General features: G+C 31.9%; 1 protein-coding gene across 2 annotated transcripts in view; it reads right to left on the minus strand.

The window, feature by feature from the left end:
* LOC129218470 (putative ferric-chelate reductase 1 homolog) overlaps positions 1-25,343 on the minus strand; it is an 82,407-nt gene that overhangs the window by 22,430 nt on the left and 34,634 nt on the right. For both annotated transcript variants that reach the window (XM_054852749.1, XM_054852748.1), the window contains exons 2-5: positions 7,801-7,983; positions 3,818-4,055; positions 3,626-3,737; positions 71-280 (exon numbers count right to left, since the gene is read on the minus strand). In XM_054852749.1, the coding sequence (XP_054708724.1) occupies positions 71-280; positions 3,626-3,737; positions 3,818-4,055; positions 7,801-7,983 (743 nt within the window). The remainder of the gene's footprint in view (positions 1-70; positions 281-3,625; positions 3,738-3,817; positions 4,056-7,800; positions 7,984-25,343) is intronic.

Here is a 25,343-nt window from a genome sequence, read left to right on the forward strand (position 1 = left end):
TGGCATGCACAAAAGCAATGAATAAATGTTATCCTAAAGCCAAACTTGTGCAGAAAGATTGTTCACATACCATTCTCTGATCCCAGGAAAGTGCCATAGCTACATATGAGTCTGGAGAATTCAGGACTCCTTTCAGTCTAAATAATATCCCGCCGTTGCTCAAAGAATATCCGAGCAGCACTTGACAATCTTCTGAAGGAATACAATCAGATGGATATCCGAAGCAACCTTGTGAGCTGAAGCAATCTTGATACATGGTAGACGAATCCATTTTTTGAGACTGGAAAAAAAAAACATTCAAATCAATTTTTACAGCCTCGCAACGGAAAGGTTTTTCATAAAAATCTTTGTTTTTAATTTTTCTGTAGTATCTTAGAGAGTTTTTATAATAAGATTATTTATAATAAACATACACATATATTTAAAGGGTGCCTCAAAATGCCGTGTAAAAACTTGGCACAGTAAGGTAGAGAAAACGATAAAATGCAAAAATTATAGTGGAACTTTTGGTCGCAAATGTAATGCTGACGCACTACGTGTACACAAAACCAAAAGCTGATGGTTGTGAAACAGGTAACAAATTTATTACACTAAGATGATTTCACACAACATTTAAGTTTAAAAAAGAGTTTTAACGCTATTTATGAAACTGGCGGCCTTTGGCTCTTTATATAAGCGACACAACAATGCAGAAATCGATAAAAGCTTGTGAAAATGGCTCGCCATTGCGACGGCTCGTGCATTGTGACTTATGTGGTACTGCTGCATGCCGTAAATTTTATCGGCAGATTTAGACCTTTGTTACAGACTAAAATTTGTTGCAGATTAAAATAATGTGTGAAATTGTGTTTGTAATAAATTTTTAACCTGTTTGACATCATTCTGTTCCTGGTTTCACGTGCATGTAGCACGTCAGCTTTATGTTTGCGGCCATATGTCCTTATATAATTTTTGCTTGTCATCATGCTTTCTACTCTCCCTCCAAGTTTGTGCATGGCATTCAGGGACACCTTATAATATAAAGTTCAATTTAAAAAAAATGTTCTACTTCAGTGATTTTTTTCTGAAAGATAACCTAAGCACATTTTACGTTCATACTTTTCTTTAACTTTCAACCATCATAACTGTAATGTTAAAAAGGCAGATAATAGGCACTCTTAAATGTTCTGCTTAAAAACTAAATTACTAATGTATCATCAATATCGTTTTTTTTATTTTAGTTGAACAAATGTTTATGTTCTAGGTTGTGAGAAGTGTTATAAAACTATATTAAAAAAATAAAAAATCCTATCAACTGAGAAAGTGCAACTTAAAAAAAAACATTAAAAGTTTCATAATTATTCCATTATTTAGGTTTATTAGGTTTGTTTTTTCATTAAAATATGATAAGCTCGGTGCAAAATTTTGAATTGAATTTCTTGGTACATTTACACGCTTTGTATTGCCTTGTACACCAATCGACTATTTTAAGACAAGTGTTATTAAAATAGTATCAATGTGTGACATATATTTCTAACTCTCTATAATTTATGAATTATAGCATGACCTTCATGAAACTTTGCATCTTGTTGAACTATGATGTAATACAAACATTATAATGCAGTATAATGTAGCACTTTAAATTAAAGAAAGTCACTAAGGTTAAAAATATTTTATAACAGTCACATCAGAAAAATCCTTTGTTTTTCTTCTAGGCTAGCAGTGAATGGTTCGTAATTGTTAGAAAGATGAGAACGTTGAAAAGAACGAAAGCAATTCAGAACAGTACAGTTTGTCTTCGTTGTTTCAAACATTTGAAGGTAGTAAACCCGGTGAGAAAAGACGCAATTAACTGTGTGCAAACGTGTTTTTATTACTGGACACATTATATTTTAAATTTGCACGCATTGTAATGATGAAACGATACTAAGGGAGGCGGTAATTTAATTTATGAATTAAAAGCGTTTAAAATTATTGTAGTTACTGTTTTTGATTTCTTTTGCTCGCCCGTTTTAACGTGACATCGTTAAGAAATGGTGTATGAAGAAAATTTTATTTTGGATAAGTCACTTTTGTTATTGGTACGAAAAAGTACACAAAATGCCCATTTATTCAACTTCTAAACAAAATATTAAATAAATGACGCGAGCCAATTATCCCGCAATTAGGACACATTGGCTCAAGTGATGAAGTGTCAATATTTACCTCTTAAATAATACTTGTTCTTATAATTATCAAATTTTGCAATGAAACTATCTAAAAAGTATGCAGATAGTGTTCTCTTAAAAATGTTTCCTAAATGTTTAGTTCTAACTTTTTAAAAATCAGTCAAGAAAAAAATTGAGCCAACTGACGTCGGTCTATCCTAATACTTAAATTGAAGAGTTACATGTCTCTTGTTTGCAGAAGCTTTTAGAAATTTATAACGTTACTAGGTGAAGCCGTTATAATATTATACCGCCTTGAAAGGGTAAAGAGCAGTATCTACAGAAATGAGTTTTTGATCTATCGGAAGAAACACGTTTTGGATTCCCCGCTAACAATTGTTAAATGAAAGTATTCGATGTTTTTTCCGTGCTTTTCAGCGATAACCAAATACGTCGCCTTGTCTAGGGGTCAGAAATCTGACTGCGATGGGGTTGTCCTAGGTTCGAATCCCGGCTCTAACATGGATGTACTTTTTATCTCCTGTCCTTGTCCTTTCTTTGTGTAAATGTGTTGTGAATGGTTGCCTACCCTATGAAAACGGTACAGTTGGAAAAGTGAAGCAGCGCACCTCAAATTGCCAGCCTAGCTGGCACAAGACAGCAACAGCAACCAAATAAGCAAGCTTTCAAAGATATAGTATAATACTGCCGAGGGAAAGTAAAGCGCAGAACCTGCAAATTTTTCAATTTTACTTTTTTTTGCCTTTCTGTCATCTTTGGTTCTTCAGCTTCACGAGTTTAGAAGAGAAGCCAGAGCGTACTTTAGCTTCACAGTACAAGCTTGCTTATTTGGTTTCCTCTGAAAGTATTGCACGAAAAAAACGTCAAATTCCAACTTTTCCTCATTATTAGAATGAGATCCACAAAATAGTTTCTTCAACTATCTCAAAAACTAATTTCTGTAGATATTACACTTTGCCTTCCCACAGCAAAATAGATAACAAAAATGCAAAAAAAAAAAAAAGAGAGAAAGATAAAAATTACATTTTTACGGCAGAATACATAAATACAAATAAGGACTGATATTTTGAATATGTTAGTGCGAAAATAGCAAAACTTCAAATTTTCACACGTTTAAAAAATGTACTGGCCATTCTTAACTAGTATTTTATAAAATAAATCTGATCAATAATTAGCAAGATATCTGTTCTTTAGTCAAGAAAATATTTATATGTAGTTAAACTTTAATAGAAAGCATCAAATTTCATTAAATAAAATACAGTTTAAAACAAAGGTGTCTACTTTTAACCTCATATTTTAACGCATCATAATGTTAAACTACAAATATCGGTTATTACTATTAATCAGTTATACATCCGAAATAAAAAAATGATCTTTTTAAAACAACAGCGTAATAAAATTAAGTCTTGATAGCTAATAGGCGAAAAACATAAAATATCTTAAAATGTGCGTGCAATGGCTAAGGAACTTCCCCAAACCTGCTTTCGCTCCTTGCTGACCCCTTGTTGGTAATTGGATTCAGCTTTCACCCTTGTCGATGATGAATCGATTTCTGTCCAAAATAAGGCATAAGTTTTTGCGACAGTGGCCCTAGAAACGAATGTCAATTCAATGTTAAGTCCTTAGAAATGAAAGCGTTCAAACGAAATGAATATGACAAATCAGTTTACCTAAAAATTACATCTTCATTTACTCCATTTGCAGGCATCCATTCCGTTACTATTTTACTCTTGGGGTTTGTGTTCACTTGGGTTAATGTATTTTCTTTTCCTTTCAAACAATCGATAGTTTTGGACACTCCGTTCCTGGCAGTAAATTTTCCTTCGACAAGTTTTCTTTTGTCTCTGCTTGATCTTGCTTGGAGGACAAAACCTTCGAACTCTTCACCGACAGGTGACGATATTGTAACTATAAAATATCAATGCGATTTAATTTTTTAAACACAATGCAATTCTACATTAAAAAAGTTCAGTACATATTGGATTAAGGGGTCATAGTACCTTAAAATTATTATTTTTTTTAAATTTAAGTAAATCCTATTTTTCGTTGAAACCATAACATGCTTACTTATTTTGTAACCAATAATTTATTTTAAAATTTTTAAAATATTGCCTACTTTTTTTAGAATTTAAAAAATTTAGGAAATTTTCAACATTTTAAAAACAAAACAAAAAAAAAACCTAAGGGATTTTTAAACTAATATAAAAAAAGCTTTCTGCTAAACGATCACAATCATCATCTCTAAAAAATCTGTGCATTCATTTGCTTTTGTGTTTATTAGAAAATTTCCTGTGATAAAAATGTAAAAAATTCTAATTTTTTTCAAAATTTTGGTTTTTCTAAGTATAACATGCTCTAAACAATTGAGTGATTTTTAGACGCTTATCCAATGCACAGTTTTGTTAAATATACTATCCTAATTGCAAAAAATATTACTTTAAAGCTGTATCTTTATTAGAAAAGAATCCTAAGACTTATGACATGAAAACACAATAAAACGATGATCGAGATAAATCAATTTAAGTTTTTCTTTTGCATAAAAACACATAGCGAGCATGACCTAAAACTACTCATAACTTTTTAAATATTTGAAATAAAGCAATAAAACTTTTCCCCTGTGTTTAGACTAGTGTTTAGTTTTGAAATACGCAATAATTTGTTTTTGATTGTTTGATCATTTTTGAGGTACTGTGTGACCCTTTAAAGTTCTTAAAAGATGTTTTGACTATTTTAACACGTTCAGCACGACAATAAAATGTTTTATTCTCTATGTTCAGACGTACTTAGTACTGAATTTCAGAAAGATTGTTCAGTCACCAGAAACTGGCGCGATTGAACAAAACGCTTGCTCTCCATCCTCCCCAGGGACTGAAGACCGTTAAAGAAACAGGGAACCTAATCCTAAAATGTTCTACCAGTCTCTAGGAACTGACGTAGCCAGAATGGAAAGGATTGGCGTGTTCGACGTGTTCTCTAACAAACCCTAGGTAACTACCAATCAGATTGCAATGCAATCCAAGAGTTGAAGAACACATTGCGGAAATGTACTGTCTAACAAAAGGATATCTGTTAAACCTAGACCACGGAGACATGACGGATGATCTTGAAGCGGAAACATCATTTGTATCATTTGTAATTGGTAGAATTAGCCAGAAAGCGCCGAGTAGTAAGAGGTGGGTTCTCGCTGATCCTATGTATTACAAAATAGTAACAAACAACCTCTTACAAATGATACAAATGCTTTCGCTCCAAGGTCATCCGCCATCTCTCCATGGTTAAGCTTTACCACTCTTTTTAATGATGATGGTAAACACGATGTCGAGGTCCTCCTCAATCTAAATATAAGTCTAGTGTAGAGTACCTCTCTGTTAGAAATATATTGCTATTTTCATAGGGAAAATGATGCAAATAATACTTACGTAAAAAAAAACCTATTTCAGTATCGTAGAAGGCAATTAGAAATACCAGTAAAAACTAAAGTTGAATATATTGTAGTCTCATTTAAAAAGTAATACATAATTATTTTGAATTGAAAACAATCGGAGGAGTTGTAAACAATTTTACGATTTCCAAGAACAGCATGCTTGAGATTTTTCGCGATAATACTTGAGTCATTAAAAAGAAACTGAAATTTTATCATCAAGTCATTTGCTTTTTTCATGATAAATACCAGTCAAAATAGATTTAAATAAGCTATGCATTTAATACTGATTAGATGAGGACAACTGGATAGAACAAAGACAAAATAAACATCTATAATTCCAAAACTAACATTACTATACAGATGTACAAGTCATACTAAAAATAGCCTATAACATAAAATTAAAAATGAACCAAATAATTTAAATTAGACAGCACCTTTTGTTTCAAATATCTTTACTATTTATATAGTAAATATATTATACAATCCTCATATATATATAATAGCTAATTCACTGATCGAGTAACGCTCTTGAAGTCACTAGTAATGAAACTCGCCCCATAAAATGATAATTTGGTAGTATTTTTTGGTAATGCTTGACATGCAGGGAAACGTTTTATTTTGACAAGGCTGAACGGAATCCAGTAACTTGACTGTTTTACTGGTAAGACTATAATTTTAGGAAAATTGAAGAAACAAAAAAATGGTCAACAATGAACGCTATCCACCGGAGTTTAGAGTTAATCCACTGAAATTAGGGTTAAAATTTCAACTACCAAGGAACAAACAGGCTATTGCTTCGTTCAAATGTAGAAGAAGTTTTCACCCGTCATACTTGAGACGGATAATTTTCTAGTATCAAATATCTTCAAGATTCATATTTGCTAACACTTTAAAAAAATAGCTGATATTTCTTCTCAATGATTTCCTGGTGTTAATTAAAACTGAGCTCACGCAGATGATAGATTTCCGGTTTAAAACTGATTTTATGATTTCTTAAAAATGCTTTTAACCATTTCCTTTTTTAATTTAGGCATTCGAAGGTATTGAATACCAAAGCATAAAATATTTAGAGAGGATATTTTACACAGTCTTCCCAATAATTGAGATGATACAATAATTATTTAAAGTAGAAAGAGCTTCTTTGTATGCCAAAAAAAAACCTAAAATTAAAATTTGAAAGGTTCTCGGTTGGTTTTTCAGATTCCTGATGTTCTATTCTGCACCCCTGACAATGAGTATACAAACTTTTATGATGATTCGGGTGAGCAGTTAAGGCGTGAAAAGGTTATAAACAAGCAAACAAACTCGCTTTCTCATTTATAACATTAATTTTATTCATAACACATAATATTTTCACTAAAATATAGTTTTGGCTTAAGCAGTCTAAAGTGCACATGCTTTTTCTTTTAAGTTGCTTGGATACAAAAAATAATGTATAACTTTCCTGCAAATCTTGTACTATCTGTATAATTGTATCAACTCAAGACGTTACCAAAAGCTTTGCTTTTCTTTTTGCAGTCGACTCTTTTTGCAACGCTTAAGAAATTGTTCCGAAGAAATAACAATTTAGTGATCAATTTTAGTACTTATTATCACAAATTCACACTATCATTTTTAAGATTAATAAATGTTCAACGACAATAGTAATGACTACAAAAAAAAGTAAATTATTCTTATTTACAAGATTTTTGATTTTCTTCCTCTATCTTAGAAATTGTATAAGCCAAATCTTGGAATTTTCAAAAAAATCCCAATGACAGACCTGTAGGGGATACATAGAGTTCTGGCTCTGCTAGTCGTTTACGCCAAGCGCACATATGAGTTTCCCGGAAAAATTGACGGTTTATGCAAAACGCATATGTGCGGCAGTAGTCCACGCAAAGGGTTAAAACCATTGAGAAGGGATGAAATGGAGAGAGTGAAGACTTTCTTTATTCAACCAAAGACCCCGAGTCACATGATAAAATTTTAAAGCAAAGCACGGGAAGAAATAAGGTTTCTTTCGTTAGTTTCACGCAAAACTTGTCAACCATTTGTCGTAGTCGATTCACGTGACTTGGAGTCTTAGCCTCAGCTTTTACCACACCAATGATTCTACTTGCTCCCTCCATTTTGTAATTCCTGCCCTAAGGTTAAAACTTCTCAGGTTTCAAATGATTGCAGTGTTCCTGTAAAGTCGACCAGGTACTTTTATTAAAAGTCCATTTAAAGATAAAAGGAAATATGTACCTCTAATCTTGTCCCCAATTTTGGTGGCTGTAACATCATACGGAGGATTACTGCCTTGAACTCCTATACCACTGTGAGACGGCGTCAGGGAGCGACAAGCAGAGAGAGGTGCTCCATCAGGGCGTGCCATTCCATACCAAGGAAGCATCATCAGCACAACCAGTAAAACCGGCATTTTCCAACCTAAAATAAGAAATTAGATTTATTAAAACACGATGAAAATCCAGAAATTTTGTTCAAGCTACGATCTTGCTATGTTCGGTCATACGCAGAGTGGAATTTAAAATAACACTAATTACCAACTCAACCTCTCTTTTCATTTTTTCTCCGTTCTTTTTCTTTTTATTTCTTAATCTCTGAACTAACATCAATGTGCGAAGTCTAGAACGAACTAAAATAACTGTTAAAGCTATGGATATCTTGCACAAAAAAAAAAAAAACTTATTCCAATGTTATTCATATTAAAAGTACATCTGCCCATTTATCAGGAATAATGCACAACCGATTATAAATGTATTAATCACGAATAATGCACAGCCAAATATCTGTATCTCAGAGCCAGACTAACTAAATCACAAAAAAGAAACTTTACAGTAGAGAGGTAAAATGTTTTCCTGGTGTATACAAAAGATGGTACTCCCGCTCTTTTAACACAGGTAAATAATTACAAAGGATTTTTTTTTTAGAATTACGTTCATATAGCTCGATGAGGAAAAGAATTCTATATACAATGCACTATTAAACGGAAAATCACAATTTTTGGACTTACGCTTGTCTGGCTCTGAGGTGCAGATATATGCAAATTGCCAAATGCAAAATTAGTTAAAGGACAGTCTTCCATTAAAATGAGTATCAACCAACTTAAATTCCCCCCCCCCCGAAAGACAACCCCTTTTACAATTAGTTTTGTAATAAGCATTAAAATTAACATAGTATATCAATTTTTGTTTAATACAGGTGAGCCGACACTTTATAATCAAAATGAGAAACATTCAACTAGTAATATTAAAATGTTCCTACTATTTCTGCTTATGTAATCTATACTACCGTGCTAACGACACTGTTTTTGTCAATTAAATTAAAAAAAAAAACATGTTTTATATAGTTGAAAATATTTTTGTTATGAATTTTAAAATTATTATTTAAAAAGCATTTGATCTGAGGCGGCTTTATGCTTCAACGAAAAATAAGGAAAACAAATTTACCCAAGGGTGCTTTCATACACATATTGCAAATTTTAACTAAGAATATTCAATGTTTTTTTTTTCTACAATACAGGGTCGGGCATATCTACCACACTGCATTTGGAGAGGGTGCTGTGTGAGTTGTGGAGGGGATAGGTGGTGTAGCCATGCGTTTTTCATTTTTTCTTTTTTCAATGCAGTAATTTGTAACAAGATAATCTCAGCCAAATGGGAACCAAACGTGAAATTCTTATTGCGCAGTAATAAAAAAAACACCATATCGAATATGCTCCTCCACAACACATTACGATGCTTATTGAGTCATGCCGTCGCTACTAATCGCACATATGCTGCTAATATCACTTTCCACCACCGAAGCCCCACCACAACTTTCACGGCGCCCTCTCAAACAACCAGAGATTTATATGACGAACCCTGTATATTTTGCTGACATTCTAGGAGCCACATACCATTGATAAATAAAAAACCAATAAAAATAAGAAACTTTAAAAAAAAATAATAATTTGAATTCTGAAATTTTGAATTCAAATTATGTTTTTCGCAATCACGAGTTGCAACAGGACCCTACTCATTGGTTACTACCCTACTCGTTTCTAGACACGGCTCTTGTCCCTCCAAGCCTACTTCTAATCTTGAACGGAGACGTGTGTGTTAGTTGTGTATGTGAAGGCTTTTGCGTGTGCGTAGACCTGTGTGTACGCACGTTGGCATGTGTGTGAGTGCGTATGTGTATGAGAGTGCATGAGTGTAGGATATGTGCAAAATAATAATAATTTGAATTCTGAAATTTTGAATTCAAATTATGTTTTTCGCAATCACGAGTTGCAACAGGACCCTACTAATTGGTTACTACCCTACTCGTTTCTAGACACGGCTCTTGTCCCTCCAAGCCTACTTCTAATCTTGAACGGAGACGTGTGTATTAGTTGTGTATGTGAAGGCTTTTGCGTGTGCGTAGACCTGTGTGTATGTACGTTGGCATGTGTGTGAGTGTATGAGAGTGCATGAGTGTAGGATATGTGCAACGCCGACCGGGAGCGGCTACCGGGGGACGGAGTCGCGCCTGCAGGTGATGGTGGGGAGACGGTCAGATGAGAACAATAAGCAATCGTGATTGCTCAAAAACTACAGTATTTCGAAAGGATTAAGTTAAATTTATGTGACGAATATTATAAGTCTTCTCTCCTTAAAACTCCTTGATATGTTTTTAATGCTTCATAAGCATTGATCCACAAACTAACAAATTAAAAATGTTGATATTTCTCACTGTGAATAACTTCATTCTAACAATCGGAAGGTAATTAAATTTAGTTTTATATTAATTCAAGCCCTCTGAATGAATTTTATTTATAAAATTACAAGTACAAATACATCATTTATATTTTAAAAATGGATCCAAATGTCGCGAGACTTTTTTTATTTATTTATTATTATTATTATTATTATTATTATTGAATGAAAACTGATCTGTAGCTTGTTTGATCCGTTTTTATATTGGGCTTTAAATTTCTAGTAGCGTTTAGTTAGATGATGTTTAAGAAGTCAGTATTTTCAATTGAAGAAAAATAAAGGAAGAAAATGCCCGAATTATAATTACAATTATATTGTGCAAACGAATATGAGGATCTTTCTGACTAATCCCCCCCTCCCCCCCATCTGTAAAGAAAATTCTGGCTACTCTAGTTATGGACAATAATTTGACCGCATGAAACACCAAATTGTAAAATTGTAAAAATATTGTTGAAAAAAAAAAGCATGAATCCTAGTCAGTTTTAATGAAACGAAGATTTAGCTATCTGATGCATTTCAAATTAATATGAATCATTTGTTTATGGGCAAAATCAAACCATTCATAAAACGTGGGAAAATTTTTATTTCAATCTATTTTATGTTAATACAGCTCACCGCTAACTTTAAATGTTTCGTTTCTGTGTTTAAATTATTTACAGAAGCATTACAGGAAATTAGAATTTAACGTAATTCACAAACTTCGAGTTCATTGCACTTCTTCGACATTAACAAATTTTTAATTATCTATTTACTGGTTGACGGTAGCTTTCAATATTCGGTGTTAAGCAAGAAAGATTTCATTTGCAAAAAGAAAAAAAAAATCATTTGTTTCAATATTTTGAGCCTTTTTCTCAGCAGCTATCAAGGAATATTTCCTTCCTTGCAGGAAATCAGTTAGTTACTCTGTACAGGAAAAGAGGAAGAAACTACTATGATCGTTAAGTTTTATTTCGCACAACATTTTCCTAAAACTCCACATAACAAAAGTCATTTTGCTCTCAAAGTTTTCATTCATTAAATACATTTATTCAAATTTTGAAAACGAGTTCAAGGGATTGTTTCCAAATGGCGTTAAATCCATTTTTTTCCAATCTTGGAGATACGCGATTTTGTTGCATAAGGTTCATTACTGAATTTAAAAAAATAAATAAATAATTTCTGAGTAACCTATGAATAATAAAAAACTAAACCTCACGGTTGAAAAATCCTGACAGTGAAGCAGAAAAAAGAAAAATTGACTAACTGTTTTGGAACAAAATTGTATGACTTGCGCTCTTTTGGCACAAACAAATAACAAGTAATGCTCTACTTCTGTTCAAACTTCTGTTTTTCTTTCATTTAAATTCGAAAAACTTTAGGTACATAATTTTGAAAACAAATCTTTATTTAAATGCCATTCCTTGATTGTTATAATTTTCGCGTATTTTAGCGTTTAGTTTAATGTTGCAAGATTGCTCATTTTTTCTTTTTCTTTCGAAAAATTTTTAATGAGAACTTCCGCGCAACATATTCCTTCCCGAAGCTTCAACTAATTTCAAAAATACCAGAATTTTTGCATGCCTCATATAGTATATTTATAGAAGGAACGCGCAGGGTATTTTTTCCCGTGCGTTTTTTAACGTGCCCGTAATTTTTTCACGTGCACCCCACGTGAGACATCACGTGATTTTAAGGCATGTTGAGATTGGTTAAACTAGATTTTATACAATTTGGCACAAAACTTACTTGTGATAGTCCTTTCAAAAAGAAAAAACCCCTCGAATTTCACCCTGTTTTCCCAACTTCTACTAATAGCAAATACATCGTTAGACATTTCCTGCACCGGAAAGTCAACTTTTGAAAACTTTGACTTAACACCTTTTGGGGAAAAAAATCTTCATTCAAAGTTTCTAACCATTGCGTATTAATTTCAGAAGGCTTCTAAATACTATTCAATGAAAAACACTTCTTTTTTTCAAAGGTGTAAGAAACGTTATTCGGAAAATATTTCGTAGTATAAAATTTTCAACATGCTCATTACACTATAACAATGAAAAAGTTCAAAATTATTAATTTTCGAACTATCTCTAATGACATCTGCTGATATCGTGCCTGCATGTGCTGGTTAAAAACATTATATATCAGGCATGTCTACTGGTACATTGCTTGAAGTTAGCGAACTGCTTGAAAGCAAAAAATATTTCCGTTCTTATATTTATTTGTGTCTACAGATTAAATTTTATTATGTTTATTACATGTAGGAAAATGCGGAGCAAAGTGAAATGGTTAAGATCACTTACTTTTTTTCAAAATGAACAAATTGGAAATTTGTTTTGAAAATTACAGTGCATAAAGAAAGAACACTATATTAGATAATAAAACTTTAACTGAAACATTTTTTATTTTTGGCACTAAAATTGTACCTTAAAAAAAAGGTAGAAAATGCTCCCTTTTTTTTCATGGGGCAAAGTGAAAAATAAAATATTTTCCTCATGAGATATTTTCTTTTCGATTGTTAGAAATATTTTTGATAGAATAAATAAGTAAATTAAAGAATGGAGGAAGAAATGAGAGTAAAATGAAACAATAAATGAATAAATAAATGCATAAATAAGTTATACATGAGAAAAATTAAATGAATGAATAAAATAGCGAATGAAGTAGAAAATAAGTGAATGAAGGAACAAATAAAGGAATTTTTTAATGAAAGAATATGAATGGAACTAATTAACTAATACGTAAATGATTTTATAAACCTTTTGAATAAGTAAATGGAATGGACTATATTTCACTTTGCCCCGCATGCATTTGACTAACTACACAAAGCATTTGAAATACAAATAAGCTTAATATTAAGCAAATAAATACTGCACCGTATATTAGTAGGTCTCAGTTATAATATTAAAAATATTAATAACAATAACTTTATCATTTAATAATAAAAAAATAATTTTTGACTTACAACGAAATTTTACAATATGATTATCAATTTTTGAAAATTATTTGTATTATGTCATTCTTTAATTTTCAGAGGTAATTTTTTCTTGACTGGAATAGACTACATGTGTTACTACATTGTTAAAATATTAATAGGCAAGTGGCGCTAAAAGCAGAATAAATATTTGAACATTTCACTTTGCCCCGATATTTCACTTTGCCCCATATTCCCCTATTATATTTTATTACTGTTATTTTTAGAATTTTGTAAACTACGAGCTCCTCCCCTTCTTTTTGCCACATTAAGTTGACTCGAATATTTTTTTTTTTTTTCACTTTTCTCTGAAATTTCTACAAAGTTTGGAATCATTATACTAACATAAAATACGAAATAGGTCCCCGCTCTACAAGTTCAACAACAGCACAAGCTACATTACTAGTATATACTTCTTAACACATTCAAACCTGAAACTCTGGTTGAAAAATCCGAATCAAAGGTTGTATGTAAATGCAATACGTTTCTTAACCTTCAACCAGTTGCTGGCACAATAAAAATGGACGCATCAGTTACTAGAGAGCTTAACGCAGATTGGATACTTTAAGCAAGAAGTTTGTCCACGACAAAAGAAATTATTTTCACGCATACGATCATAGATTTTCTAACATCAGCTAAGTCTCTTTCGCAAGTGTGGTTCGGACTGCAAATTACTTCAAATATACTAGTAATTAGCGTCCTAGTGCATTGCGACATAGTAATTTGCGTCCTTGTGCTAGTTGCGTACTAGTAATAGGCGTCTAAAACAGATTTTTGAAGACAAAATATGTCTAACACAAAAAGTAAGCTGTTAGTTAACATAAAAGTGATAAGCTATTCATTAAACTGCTAGGAGTTATTGCAATCAATTGCATTTTTTTTCTTGCCTTATTCTCAAGCTTAAACGTGTATGAGAAATAAAGAATGAAGCGAAACTACAACACTAATTTTCCTTCAAATATATTAAAGGAATTTGTTCCCAAGAGAATCAGCAATTCAAATGGTCAATACATGAAACAAAAGTAGGGAAAAGTTCAAGATGAAGCGCTTAGTATCAAACATATTTAAAAAATATATATATACAATTTTATTTCTTTATTCGTCTTCTCTATAAAACTACAAAAGGTTGTTGAGTTAGACACTATTAATCAGGTCGAAAACCGCTACCAAAACCCCATTTTACTTCAAAACCAACTCAACGCTTTTACTATATAGCCTTCGTAAAGGCGTATGGATAATACCAACATTATTACTATAAATTGCTAATTATTTTTTATTGCACAGGCTGGTTCATGACATACAAGTGAGAAACGCATTTAATTTGAATTGAATAGAAGTGGAAATTTAACAAAAAGTCCTAATAGCTCAAAAACGAGAACAATCCATATTATTTTTTTGGGAATAATACTTAGAAGTTACAGATAACTTTAAAAAGAAAACAAAAATTTAGTAGTACACCAAATGTTACTTACGAAAAACAAATCTTTTGGAAAAATAAAAGGCAAAGAGTGAAAATAGTTTTGTTTCTTCTGTATTTTTTAATAATGGATCGAGCTGGTTTTTATGATAAAAGCCAGAAGTATTGCACTAGAGAAAAAATAGAAAGATTGGGTAGTTAGTTTAAAAACAGATTACTACAAAGTTTCTAAAAAAAAAAAAAAAGCATGTGCGTGGACTAAGTTGACTTTTTATGCGACACATATTAGTGTCATTCTCATAAAGAGTCATTTTGAGCTTTTTAAGTTCAGAAAAATAAAAATATTTTTTAAATAGTTAGCATTATCCCCTCACTAACGAGAGAGTGACGAATTCATTGAAATTTGATTCTACTAATTACGTCAGATATTGGAGTTTATTAGCATACAAATATTCTCAAACGAGAAAGAAACTTATGATTATTCAGTTTTCGTGCATTATTTTACTTTACTTTTGTATAGAAACAGATGTGAGGGAATGATGGATGCAAAAAAACTTTTCTGGTTTTATGCTTTCATATAGATTCCCAAGAATAAATTACCAACAACTTCCAAGGCGAAAATACGCTGCAAGATTTTTCTAATACTATGTCATCAACTTCGTCTTTTAGAATTTAAGTAGTATGTGAACTTGATTGAAATGTTATAAGTTCTGAATGATGGAGATCTTTCCACAAAATTTTAAAGCGCTTAAATAATGGAACATCGGGTCTAGAACTAAGAAAGGGAAGAACTTCTTTAAAGACACACTCTGCAATACGATTTTAAGGGCATGATGATGGCAATCCGAATGTAATATATCACAGTCCAGTTTTTGCTCTAAAAAATTGCATGCAGAACTTATACGACCGGTATCGCAGGTCGTTGTATCAAACACTACAGTTAGCAATAAAGAGCAATAATCTAAGAATACAACTGAAGAAATGTCTCAGGAATTCCGAATAGCTGCTCAACGTTGGGACTTGTAACTACTGTAAGCCTATCGGTTTTTTTCCAGTTACATCTGGATGTAGCTTTGTACTACATCTGATGTAGCAGTGTTAATAAATGAACAGCATCTTTGTCACTTATATGGCATTTGTGTAACAGAGCCAGAGAAAAGCGAGCAGATATCAATAGTTGTCAAGCTTTTTTGCGTTGTGGTTGACCAGATATAGAAAAAAGGTTCAACAGGTTAGGACAGATACCCATTTTGGTTTCTAACTCTTGTAAATTGCAAGAAGAATTTGATAATGAAGGACTGTGTACTGAAATAGAAGAAAATTAATTTAAAGTATAGATTTTTAAATTATTACGATCTGGAACTTTTTTTAAAGTTACATTTTAGGTACGGAAAATACAGTATATTTTTATGTTAGAGTAATCGCAGATTTTTCAAAATTTGTATTTTAAGAATTAAAAATTGCATAAACACTTATGTATAATTATAACTAAAGAACAGCGAATTAAAATATAATTGCCATTACTTATATTTATAGCATTGAAACCTAGCGACCCTATTTGCCACACCTATTACATAGACAAGAAATTTTGTAAATAAACACCCCCAAAGCCGGGAGGAGGCAATTTGTTGTTGTCAAAGATCATTCATTAATGGCCTTTAGAATCCCTTGTGTCCATCTTGGTGGAAAAAAAATGTTCCCCTGCCGCTTAGTTTCAAACGAGCGCAAGATAGCGGTATGCCTGACCCAAGGCCATTGGTGTACATGAACCCTCCGTAAAATTTAAAATTTTACAGAATGAAAGTGAGAGAACAGTCCGTCTGGAAGTAGCAACAACTATTGAGGCTCAAAATTACTTGAAATATGAAACGTAAGAATATTTTCATATAAAAATGAGACAATCCGCAATTTTTCTAATTGGTCAATATTCATGGATTGACTTAAAATTTTCCAAAGACCATTCATTTGTATAATGGAATAAATTGAGGGGGCGTCGTGTAAAATATCTACAACTTCAAAAATAAGGAACACCCATATATATATATATATATATATATATACACAGTCGAATCCCGACTTACGCGAGGGATGCGTTCCAAGAATCCTCGCGTAAGTTGAAATTTCGTGTTGTGGAAAAATATATGCATACAAATTTTTTAAAGCATACCAAACACTTTTATGCACTTATAAACACCCCTCAAACTGCTCTAAAGCATTCCTTAACCATTACAGTTTCTTCCATAAAGAACTGAACTTTTACTGTATTTAAAAAATAAAAAACTGTTATTCAACATGAAATGCTTAAGATGCACAAAATGAATGACCAATGGGAATAAAAGTACGCACTGCATATAGTGAAATTAAAATGGTGCACAAAATAGTACTGTACAGTTAAATACAGTCGCAATATTTACTAGTTAAAAAATGAGGATACTAGTGATGATTTATGCTCCAAGATCAGATCGTTATTTTTATCTAATACATTTTTAAATACGCTTCACCTTTTATTTAAAACGTTTCAATTTGTGGCTACATCTCCTCTACCTGATCTTTTTATTTATTTACAATGCAAGAGCGCGTGTAGCTTCCATTTTCATAATTTTTACATTGCTAGACTGCACTGCAAGCTTCAATATTGAAACCGAGTTCTAAACTTTGACGGACATCTTTTTGTTTTGACTTATAATTGTACATATGGAAGATTCACTCATACTTATTGTCGCGCTACCTTCGACGTTTTGTAATTGTTCAAGCATATCGAGAATCTCAGCCTTTTTAATTTTTTTATCAGAAACTTTCTTTTTCTTCACATTTTCAAACATAAGATGAAGGTGACACTAAGGTGCCATTATGGTTATTTGATGCACTAGACTAGTTTGGCGTGAGAACTTTGGCTGTCAGTGATGCTCAAAGGGACGTAATAACATTCACGAAATCAATATTTAGTAGCCAAAAACGAAGCTGATACTTCCTTATAAAAAAATTCATGTTGTGGGCGAAAAATTCGCGTTAGCTCTAAAATTCGTTACTCGTGAAAAATTCGCGTTATAGCCATTTCGCGTAAGTCGGATCGCGTTGTAGCGGGATCCGACTGTGTGTATATATATATATATATAATATATATATATATATATATATACATATATATATATATATATATATATATATATATATATATACATATATATATATATACATATATATATATATATATATATATATATATATATATATATATATTGATGCGATTCTGGGAAGGAAATTGACTGCTGTGAGAGAATGACATTACCCGCTGGGAACTTAATTTTGTGAAGTAATGTTGAATGAAAATCTAATTTTGAATTAGCATTTTTACATAAATAATTTAACGTTTTTGTATAAAAATCACATAAACGTGAACTTACTGTTTATTTTGCTTATAAATTATTTTTACTTATTTTTTTTACAACAGTGTGGACAGGTGAGGAAATACAAAGTATTTAAACACCTAAAAATACGTACGTGAGTCGTAAAACATTCATTAGTTATAACAAGGATATGAAAATGGCAGTTTCTGTGAGACTGACAAATAAGCTTTAGATTTTCTACGCGAAATAATATCCATTGAGGCTGTGAGAAGCAAAAGGATCTAGGTAGACATTTTCAAGTTTTGAGTAAAACGCATTTCAAGATAAGCTCCTAAGTCAACTTTCATTGATTTTTTTTGTTGTAAATAATGCTGTATAACAGAACCCACCAGGGCCACTAGTACTACCTCTTGCCCCAAGACAGAGAGGAGGTTCACCTAGCATTTGCACTGGTTATCTCCAAATTTTAAATTTTGCCACTTACATCCCTTTGCTTCTCACTGCCTCAATTCAACCTTAGGAGTAAGAAACTGAGAGCATGTTCCAGCAATAAAAACACAAAATACACATTGAAATCTAGATTTTAAAACGTGCTTAAAAATATCAAAATTAGGTCTAAGGAAAAAAACCAAGAAAGATAAATATCAACTTAAAGTTACATTCTAAGTCTGACTTCATCTAGATGACCAGATGAAACTAATCATAATTGCACGATTAGAGCGAAGAACCACAATATCACTTCAATCGTGCTCGCTGATCCGTGATGGTATGGTGAGCTATCAGTTCTTTCGAAGCATCTAGTTCGGTTTTCATTTCATATACAATGCAGTCTATGAATAAACTCTGGCCATTTACTTGATGCGTCTGATTGAATTGTTTCCGAATGAGGACGGGTTATTTCAATAAGATTACATTTCAGAACATACATCTCGACGTGTATCCCTGACGAATGACATACAATTTGACACAACTGAGAAACGAAACGGTAACATTTCTTCGATTCTTGGTTGTGTTTAGATATGAAACTATTTGTATAAACTTGTGTTTTTTGTTGGAATTTATTTCACAAATATGTGAAACATGTACAGCAGAGCTCCTATTATTCGAGCCCTTATTATCTGAATCTCTGACTATCCGAACAACTTTCGAATTTTAGACGAAAGAGAAATGAGACGGAAATTTATTACGATTCCAAAAAAAATGCTTCTGTCTACGTGCTGTTCCCTCCACGAAACTAAACAAACAGTTTACTTTGAAAGAGATATTCAGCAAGTAATGACTTATTTAAAGTACGGGGCTTACATTCTGTTCTAATTTGCAGCACTGGTAAGACCGCTTAGCGAGTAAAAGCGTTGCCTTTTCATTTGATTAATTTAGTGCTCTCCTTCTCTTTAAAAATAGTTTCTTTTCCCCCATTTTCCACATACATTCAATAATTAAACTAGACCCTTTTTCAGCAAAAATCCAATTATCCTATTTTTTAATCATCCGAATGGGCTCCGATACCAATTGATTCGGATAATTGAAGATGTACTGTATATGAAATCATTACCTTGCTAATTCTTGCCTTGAAATATGTATACTGTGTGAAAAAGTTTTCACTAACTCGTAGTACATTTTCTCTCAGCGTAAATTTTATAGTTTAGGTTGACATAAAGTGTGTAACGCTTTAGTAAAAATCGACGACAGGTATTTTATATAACATTAATTTTGCATACATTTATCTTTTTGGGGATGTTTGTAGAAAAATTATATTAAAAAATATTTTACCATACTATATTTTTTCTTTACACTGCTCCAACTTCTAGTTTTTAAGAAATCATGGATCTACATTTTGCTACATGTTTCTATTTCTCACTAAGTAGCATTTTTGCTTTTATCTGAGAAGACACTTCTAATAGGACAAGCTGCTCGTAAGAAATACATCAAAATTAGTTTAAAAACTTGAGGTTGGTATGAGTTTCAGACATATAATGTTATAGATTGTTTAAAGGATAATCTTTTTTAGATTTGATTTACAACTTTCTAGAGTGTGTTATAAAATTACTGCCGTTAGTTGATGCATGCAAAAGAGATTGAACATAAACTGAAGCACCGGTAGCTCTCAAAGCAAGTGCTTTTGACCTCCAAGCCAGAGATCTTGTTTTGCTTTTACTTTTAGTTTATTCTAAACTGCATTTTTATACTTTAAAATCGACAAGTTCTCGCAAAACTCAGAAGAAAAAAATCTTTACAATTTAGAAGGAGTCTGCAGACCTCAAGAATCTGTGACGAGTGTCGCTAAGTCACAATGTTTCTGCCCCCCCCCCCCCCACTCCTAAAAATGTTTTAAATTGTTATTTAAGTTTTTGAACGTTTAATTTTGGATTAAGCCGATAAACTGTTCAAAATGTGCTTTTAAAAACAATTAAATATTTATTAATTGACTCCCATTATAGGATGAATGAGACACTACAGTTAGGTAGAAGTGTTTACGAAGTCTTTCGAAGTTTAGCAGTTGTATACTTAGCATAAAATCAGCCACAAATGAAAATATTCAAAAACTATTTAGTCAGGTACGACCATTTAGAGCCGATAAGAACTTGACGAAAAATATAAGAGATTGCAGAGTGTTACCGCCGTCTTAAACTAGTTCTCGTTGACAGTCAATTGGAATAGCACGAAAATCGCTAAGTTTCTCTGTGACTTGTCTAAAATTATTATACACAGTAAGCAACAAGAGAAATGGTAAGTATGTATCTTAAGAAATATTGGAGGTAATTTAGTGCTTTCTTCGATCGTTTTCGTTTCCTGTTTTAAGTAGTGGTTGACTCACAAGTTCCTTGTATTGAACAAAGGAAAAGTGACTGCTAATTAAAATAAAAGAAATAGAAAATCAAGGCATTACGCAATATTAGATTTAACTGGTTTACTCTCAAATATTACAATACGCTCAAGCCAATCACGACACTTTTATGTTTACTGGTTACGTTTATGACACGTTGTGTTACATGTTTATTGGTTGGTTTATGTAGATTAAAGTAATAATGTATACTTAAAATTTCGAAAATTTTTGTTCAAAATTATAATGATGTACCACTGTTGGTTCTATTGGTTATGCGCCACCACGCACCAGTTCGTGAGAGTTTTGTAGAGATGAAAAAGTATTATAGATTTCAAATCAGTACTTTGTTTTTGTTTTTTTTTTCTTTTAATTTTTAAGTGGTGTCTTCTGTTGCGGAGATGCGATACAGTTGTAATAGCACAATGGTTTAATGTTTACAACCCGTGTCCTAAATTATTGATTTAAAGCAAATAATCATAAATAAGAAAAAAAAAGCAATGCTGCGCTCATTTTTTTTTAAATCTTAAGTTATGATTTTTTTCATTAATTTTCAACCTTTTCATGAAAATGCGCTTTAAATCGAACTTTCTGCAATCAAAGATGTGGTCAATAATAGTTTTAAAAAAAAATGATTAATATAGCTGTTACTTTCAAAGACTCACAACCGAAAGAATACGGACTAGTTCAATTAATTTTTACCAATGAAACGTTTAAAATACACAACAAATCATCTGTTTAAACCTACATTTAACTCCTGTTAAAAGCAGCTTACGCATGAGAAGATATTGTCGCTGCATTTCAAAATACAAATGAATGTGTCGGTCTTGCAACACCGATTATGTCAAATTGAAAGCAAATGGTGTTTCATGCTTTTTTCTGCTTAATGGTTTTGCCGAGATCTTCAGCTGCTCGTTAAAATGCAATTGACTACATTATTCTGAATTCCCTAAATAAGTAACTGTTTCGAGCATTACACCATTTTCATGTCAGTTGCATATCAATCCATTGAAGAATTTTTATTCATATTTTCGTTGACGAAATTATTTTAAAGCTAGATTCTTATCTTTTTACTCTGGATGGATTCTACCTAATGTTTTTTAAATATGTATATTAGAAGAGAAACGTTCCTAAGGTTATTAGGTTATTGAGATGCATCGGAAATTGTTGCCTTGAGTCTCTCGATAGGTTTTGAGCATATTCCTCCCGTTATAAATCCAGCAATCTAAAATTTTAAACCGTTATCTGTGAACTTTAAAGCAACTCTCGGAAAAACTACCAATCCGAAAGAAAATATGGGGCCATTCAACGAAAAAGTTTCCGTTTTTTATCGCACGTGACAGCTCACATATTTCACTAAAAAGTTATTTCTTAAAAGGTATGAATAAAATTTTTGCGTGGAATGGTCCAATCTTAACTTCAATACAGTAGAATTCCAACTATCCGAGCTCAGACTGTCCGAAACATTAACATCCGAATCGCTTTCAAAATTTAAGAAAAAAAAAATAGACAGACTTTTAAAAAGATTAGACTACGAGGCTAGCGTAGCCGCAGCACGAATATTATTGGGATGATGCTGCACTGTTTCATAGTGCAGTTCTATTATTGACTTTTAATGTCCAACACTTGTAAGTACATGTAAAATGTAAAAGTGAACACTTTTCGATAGATTACATATAAGCTGTTTTTCTTCAAAGAGTCGTTTCTCCTATTTTCTACACACACAGTAATCAAAATAGATTAATTAATATCCAGTTATCCGAATTTTTGATTGGATAATTGGATTTCTACTGTAGTCAATGTTTGACTCATGCACACGTGTTCAGAACAGTTCAATTAGTACAATTAGTTAGTATTTCATGCGTATTTCAATGGTAAGTTTTGATTAAGAATAAAAATGAACGAATTTGCTAATAAATCCGCAAGTTACATTTGTAAATCAGCAGATGTATCAGCCGTCTTTTTTGTCCCTGTTTTTGCCTTATATTTTTATTAGTTACAACCGCCCTCACTGGTAGTAAAGCATAATTATATCCAGAAAATTTAGTTTATATCGCTTTCAGAAAAAATCTTGTCGTAATTCGGAACACCAAGTTAATGTATACAAAAGCTTTGGATTACAGTAAGTTAAGATTTTAAAGGATTTTTTTGTTCTTCTAAAAGTTGTCTATCGTTTACATAATAGCTACAATACAATCATATGCATAAACTGAAACAATTCGAAATAATATTTGCGTGTATAAATTAACTTGAAGTAATGTTTTCCGGCGTAAAATTGATATGCAGCAAGTTATTTGATATTAGCAACTTATTTCGAAGTCAATATGAAGCTTTCAGAACAATCAGTTGCATAGTTTAGAACTGCGTTCTAAACAAAACCTCATGTCATACGTACGAAAAATACGGGCTTTGTACATATTTGTAAACAAAATCGAAACATTTTCAGTTGAATACAGTTTACGAACATCACACAAATAAGTCAAATAAAATGAACTCCACACTTAGAAGCTGATCTATTATGCATACGTTTTCATAATAAAATGGAGATAACTCATTGTAAAAGGTACTACATTGTAAAAAGTGAAATTATGCACATAGTTTCAGCTTACCTCAATATATTTCAAATGAATCGATCGGAAAAGTGTTTTTTAAATTGTTAAAATGAGGTATATTTTGCATAATTCGACAGCAATAGTCATTTCCAAGATTTCCGAAACATATTTACAGCCTGAAACTGTAAAACAATTTTGCCAGTCATTACCATATTACCATGACATTTTAACATGTTTATCTGCAACGAATATAAGAACGATTTTCAACAAAAGTTTACGCAATCTCTCTGATGTTTCATGAAGTTTAAAACTAATTTGCTTCATTAAAAAATGTCCCCGATTTAAATCTATGCGTGATTAAGAACATTATTAGAGAAAGCTTTTATAAAAAATGACAAGTGAAACGTAATTTTAACAATGAGTTTCTATTAGATAAAAAAATGAATAGTTTCGCTAAGTTGGAAAGTCCTAGCGCAAAGACAAGACATTTTTCCATACGAAAAGTAATAAAAAATGATGAAGCATATAGCAAGAGTTTGCAGCTGTAGAATACGAGTGTTCTAGTTTTATGCATGCTATATTGACTTCCTACGTGCATTGCGCAACATTTTCAGTGTGACAATGGTTGAGTCAATGCAAATGTCAGGAACTGTCAACTTCGAGTTTTCCAATTATTAATATGCTATATTTTTAAGTGCATTATGCAATAATTTCGAGAGATATTGCGATTTTCTATGCAAGTGTGTAGGTTGAGTTTCGTTTTCAAGCTCGTAGGTTAAATTTTAAATTTCTTTCATATCGTTGTTGCAATATGTCAGTTACGTACGCCTCAGTTTCTTTTCGTTTACTACCTTCATTTTTATTGTACTACCCTTTACAAATTAGAAAATCTAATGCGTTTAAGCTTTAAGGTAAATATTCATCTTAATTGCTGATGTTAGTAAGAAGTAAAATTACTTTTCCTTGTATATTTACTGAACTAACGAACTTGTGGTTTAAACAGTCTTCGTTCCCCTTTTGGTTTTAACAAAGCATTTAGGACACGAATTTATTCGCCTAAAATGAAATATACCGTAAAGTCAATGCCGTTAAGATTTCTTGAAGAAAAGAAACATTAAAATTGTTTGGCTTTCACATTTTTCAAGTTTTTAAACTGATTTTAAATTCAAAAATTTTTTACTAGTTTCTAGTTTCCCTTCACTCGGTAAGGCAACGAAAGATTTTCACATAACTTATATCGCGAGATTCCCGGAACCTATTTTAGAAGTCAACAACCTTGACTCTTAAAAATGTTGACTCAACATTTTGAAGGGTATCGAAATACAAATTAAAACCAAACATAAGAGCCAAAATTTAGCTTTTTTTTTGTTTTTTTACTTATCAACACCAGGATATTTTTAAAAGCTAAGAAAATAAACAAATAAAGGATTTCCACTTGATCCTCATATTTATCGTAACAGGTTGAGGGAGAAAGTTTTTAGCATTGATAACGCAGGCCTTAATTTGAAATAAATAAATAAATAAATAAAAACCGTTGGAGCCTTGTATTCTCTGAAAATTATATCAATGGGTACATGGAGTAAAATTCTGCCGATTATGTAAAAATACAGCAAAAAAGCTGAGCTCGCGTGAGCTGTCATGAATCTAATCACACTGGTTGATTTTATAACATATTTATTATAATTTAATCACTTTTCTTCCGACTTAGGGAACGAATGAAAGTTTTAGCATTGCTAATTCGGGTTGGTAATTTCTAACAAAAAAGTAAACTTTTTTTTTTTTTTAAACTTTTATTAATCACTAATTAGTGCAAAATTCGGACTGTTATGTAAAAATACAGTAAAAATGAAAAGTACGGGAGTTGATCTCACGTGAGCTGCCATGCAAATTAAAGCCTGATTGATAGGGCCGCCAAGAGCCAGGGTGGTAAGTTTAATCTTCCCCTCACCCAGAAAAATTAT

The sequence above is a fragment of the Uloborus diversus genome, chromosome 3 (assembly GCF_026930045.1).
Source record: "Uloborus diversus isolate 005 chromosome 3, Udiv.v.3.1, whole genome shotgun sequence".
Classification (NCBI taxonomy): Eukaryota; Metazoa; Arthropoda; class Arachnida; order Araneae; family Uloboridae; genus Uloborus; species Uloborus diversus.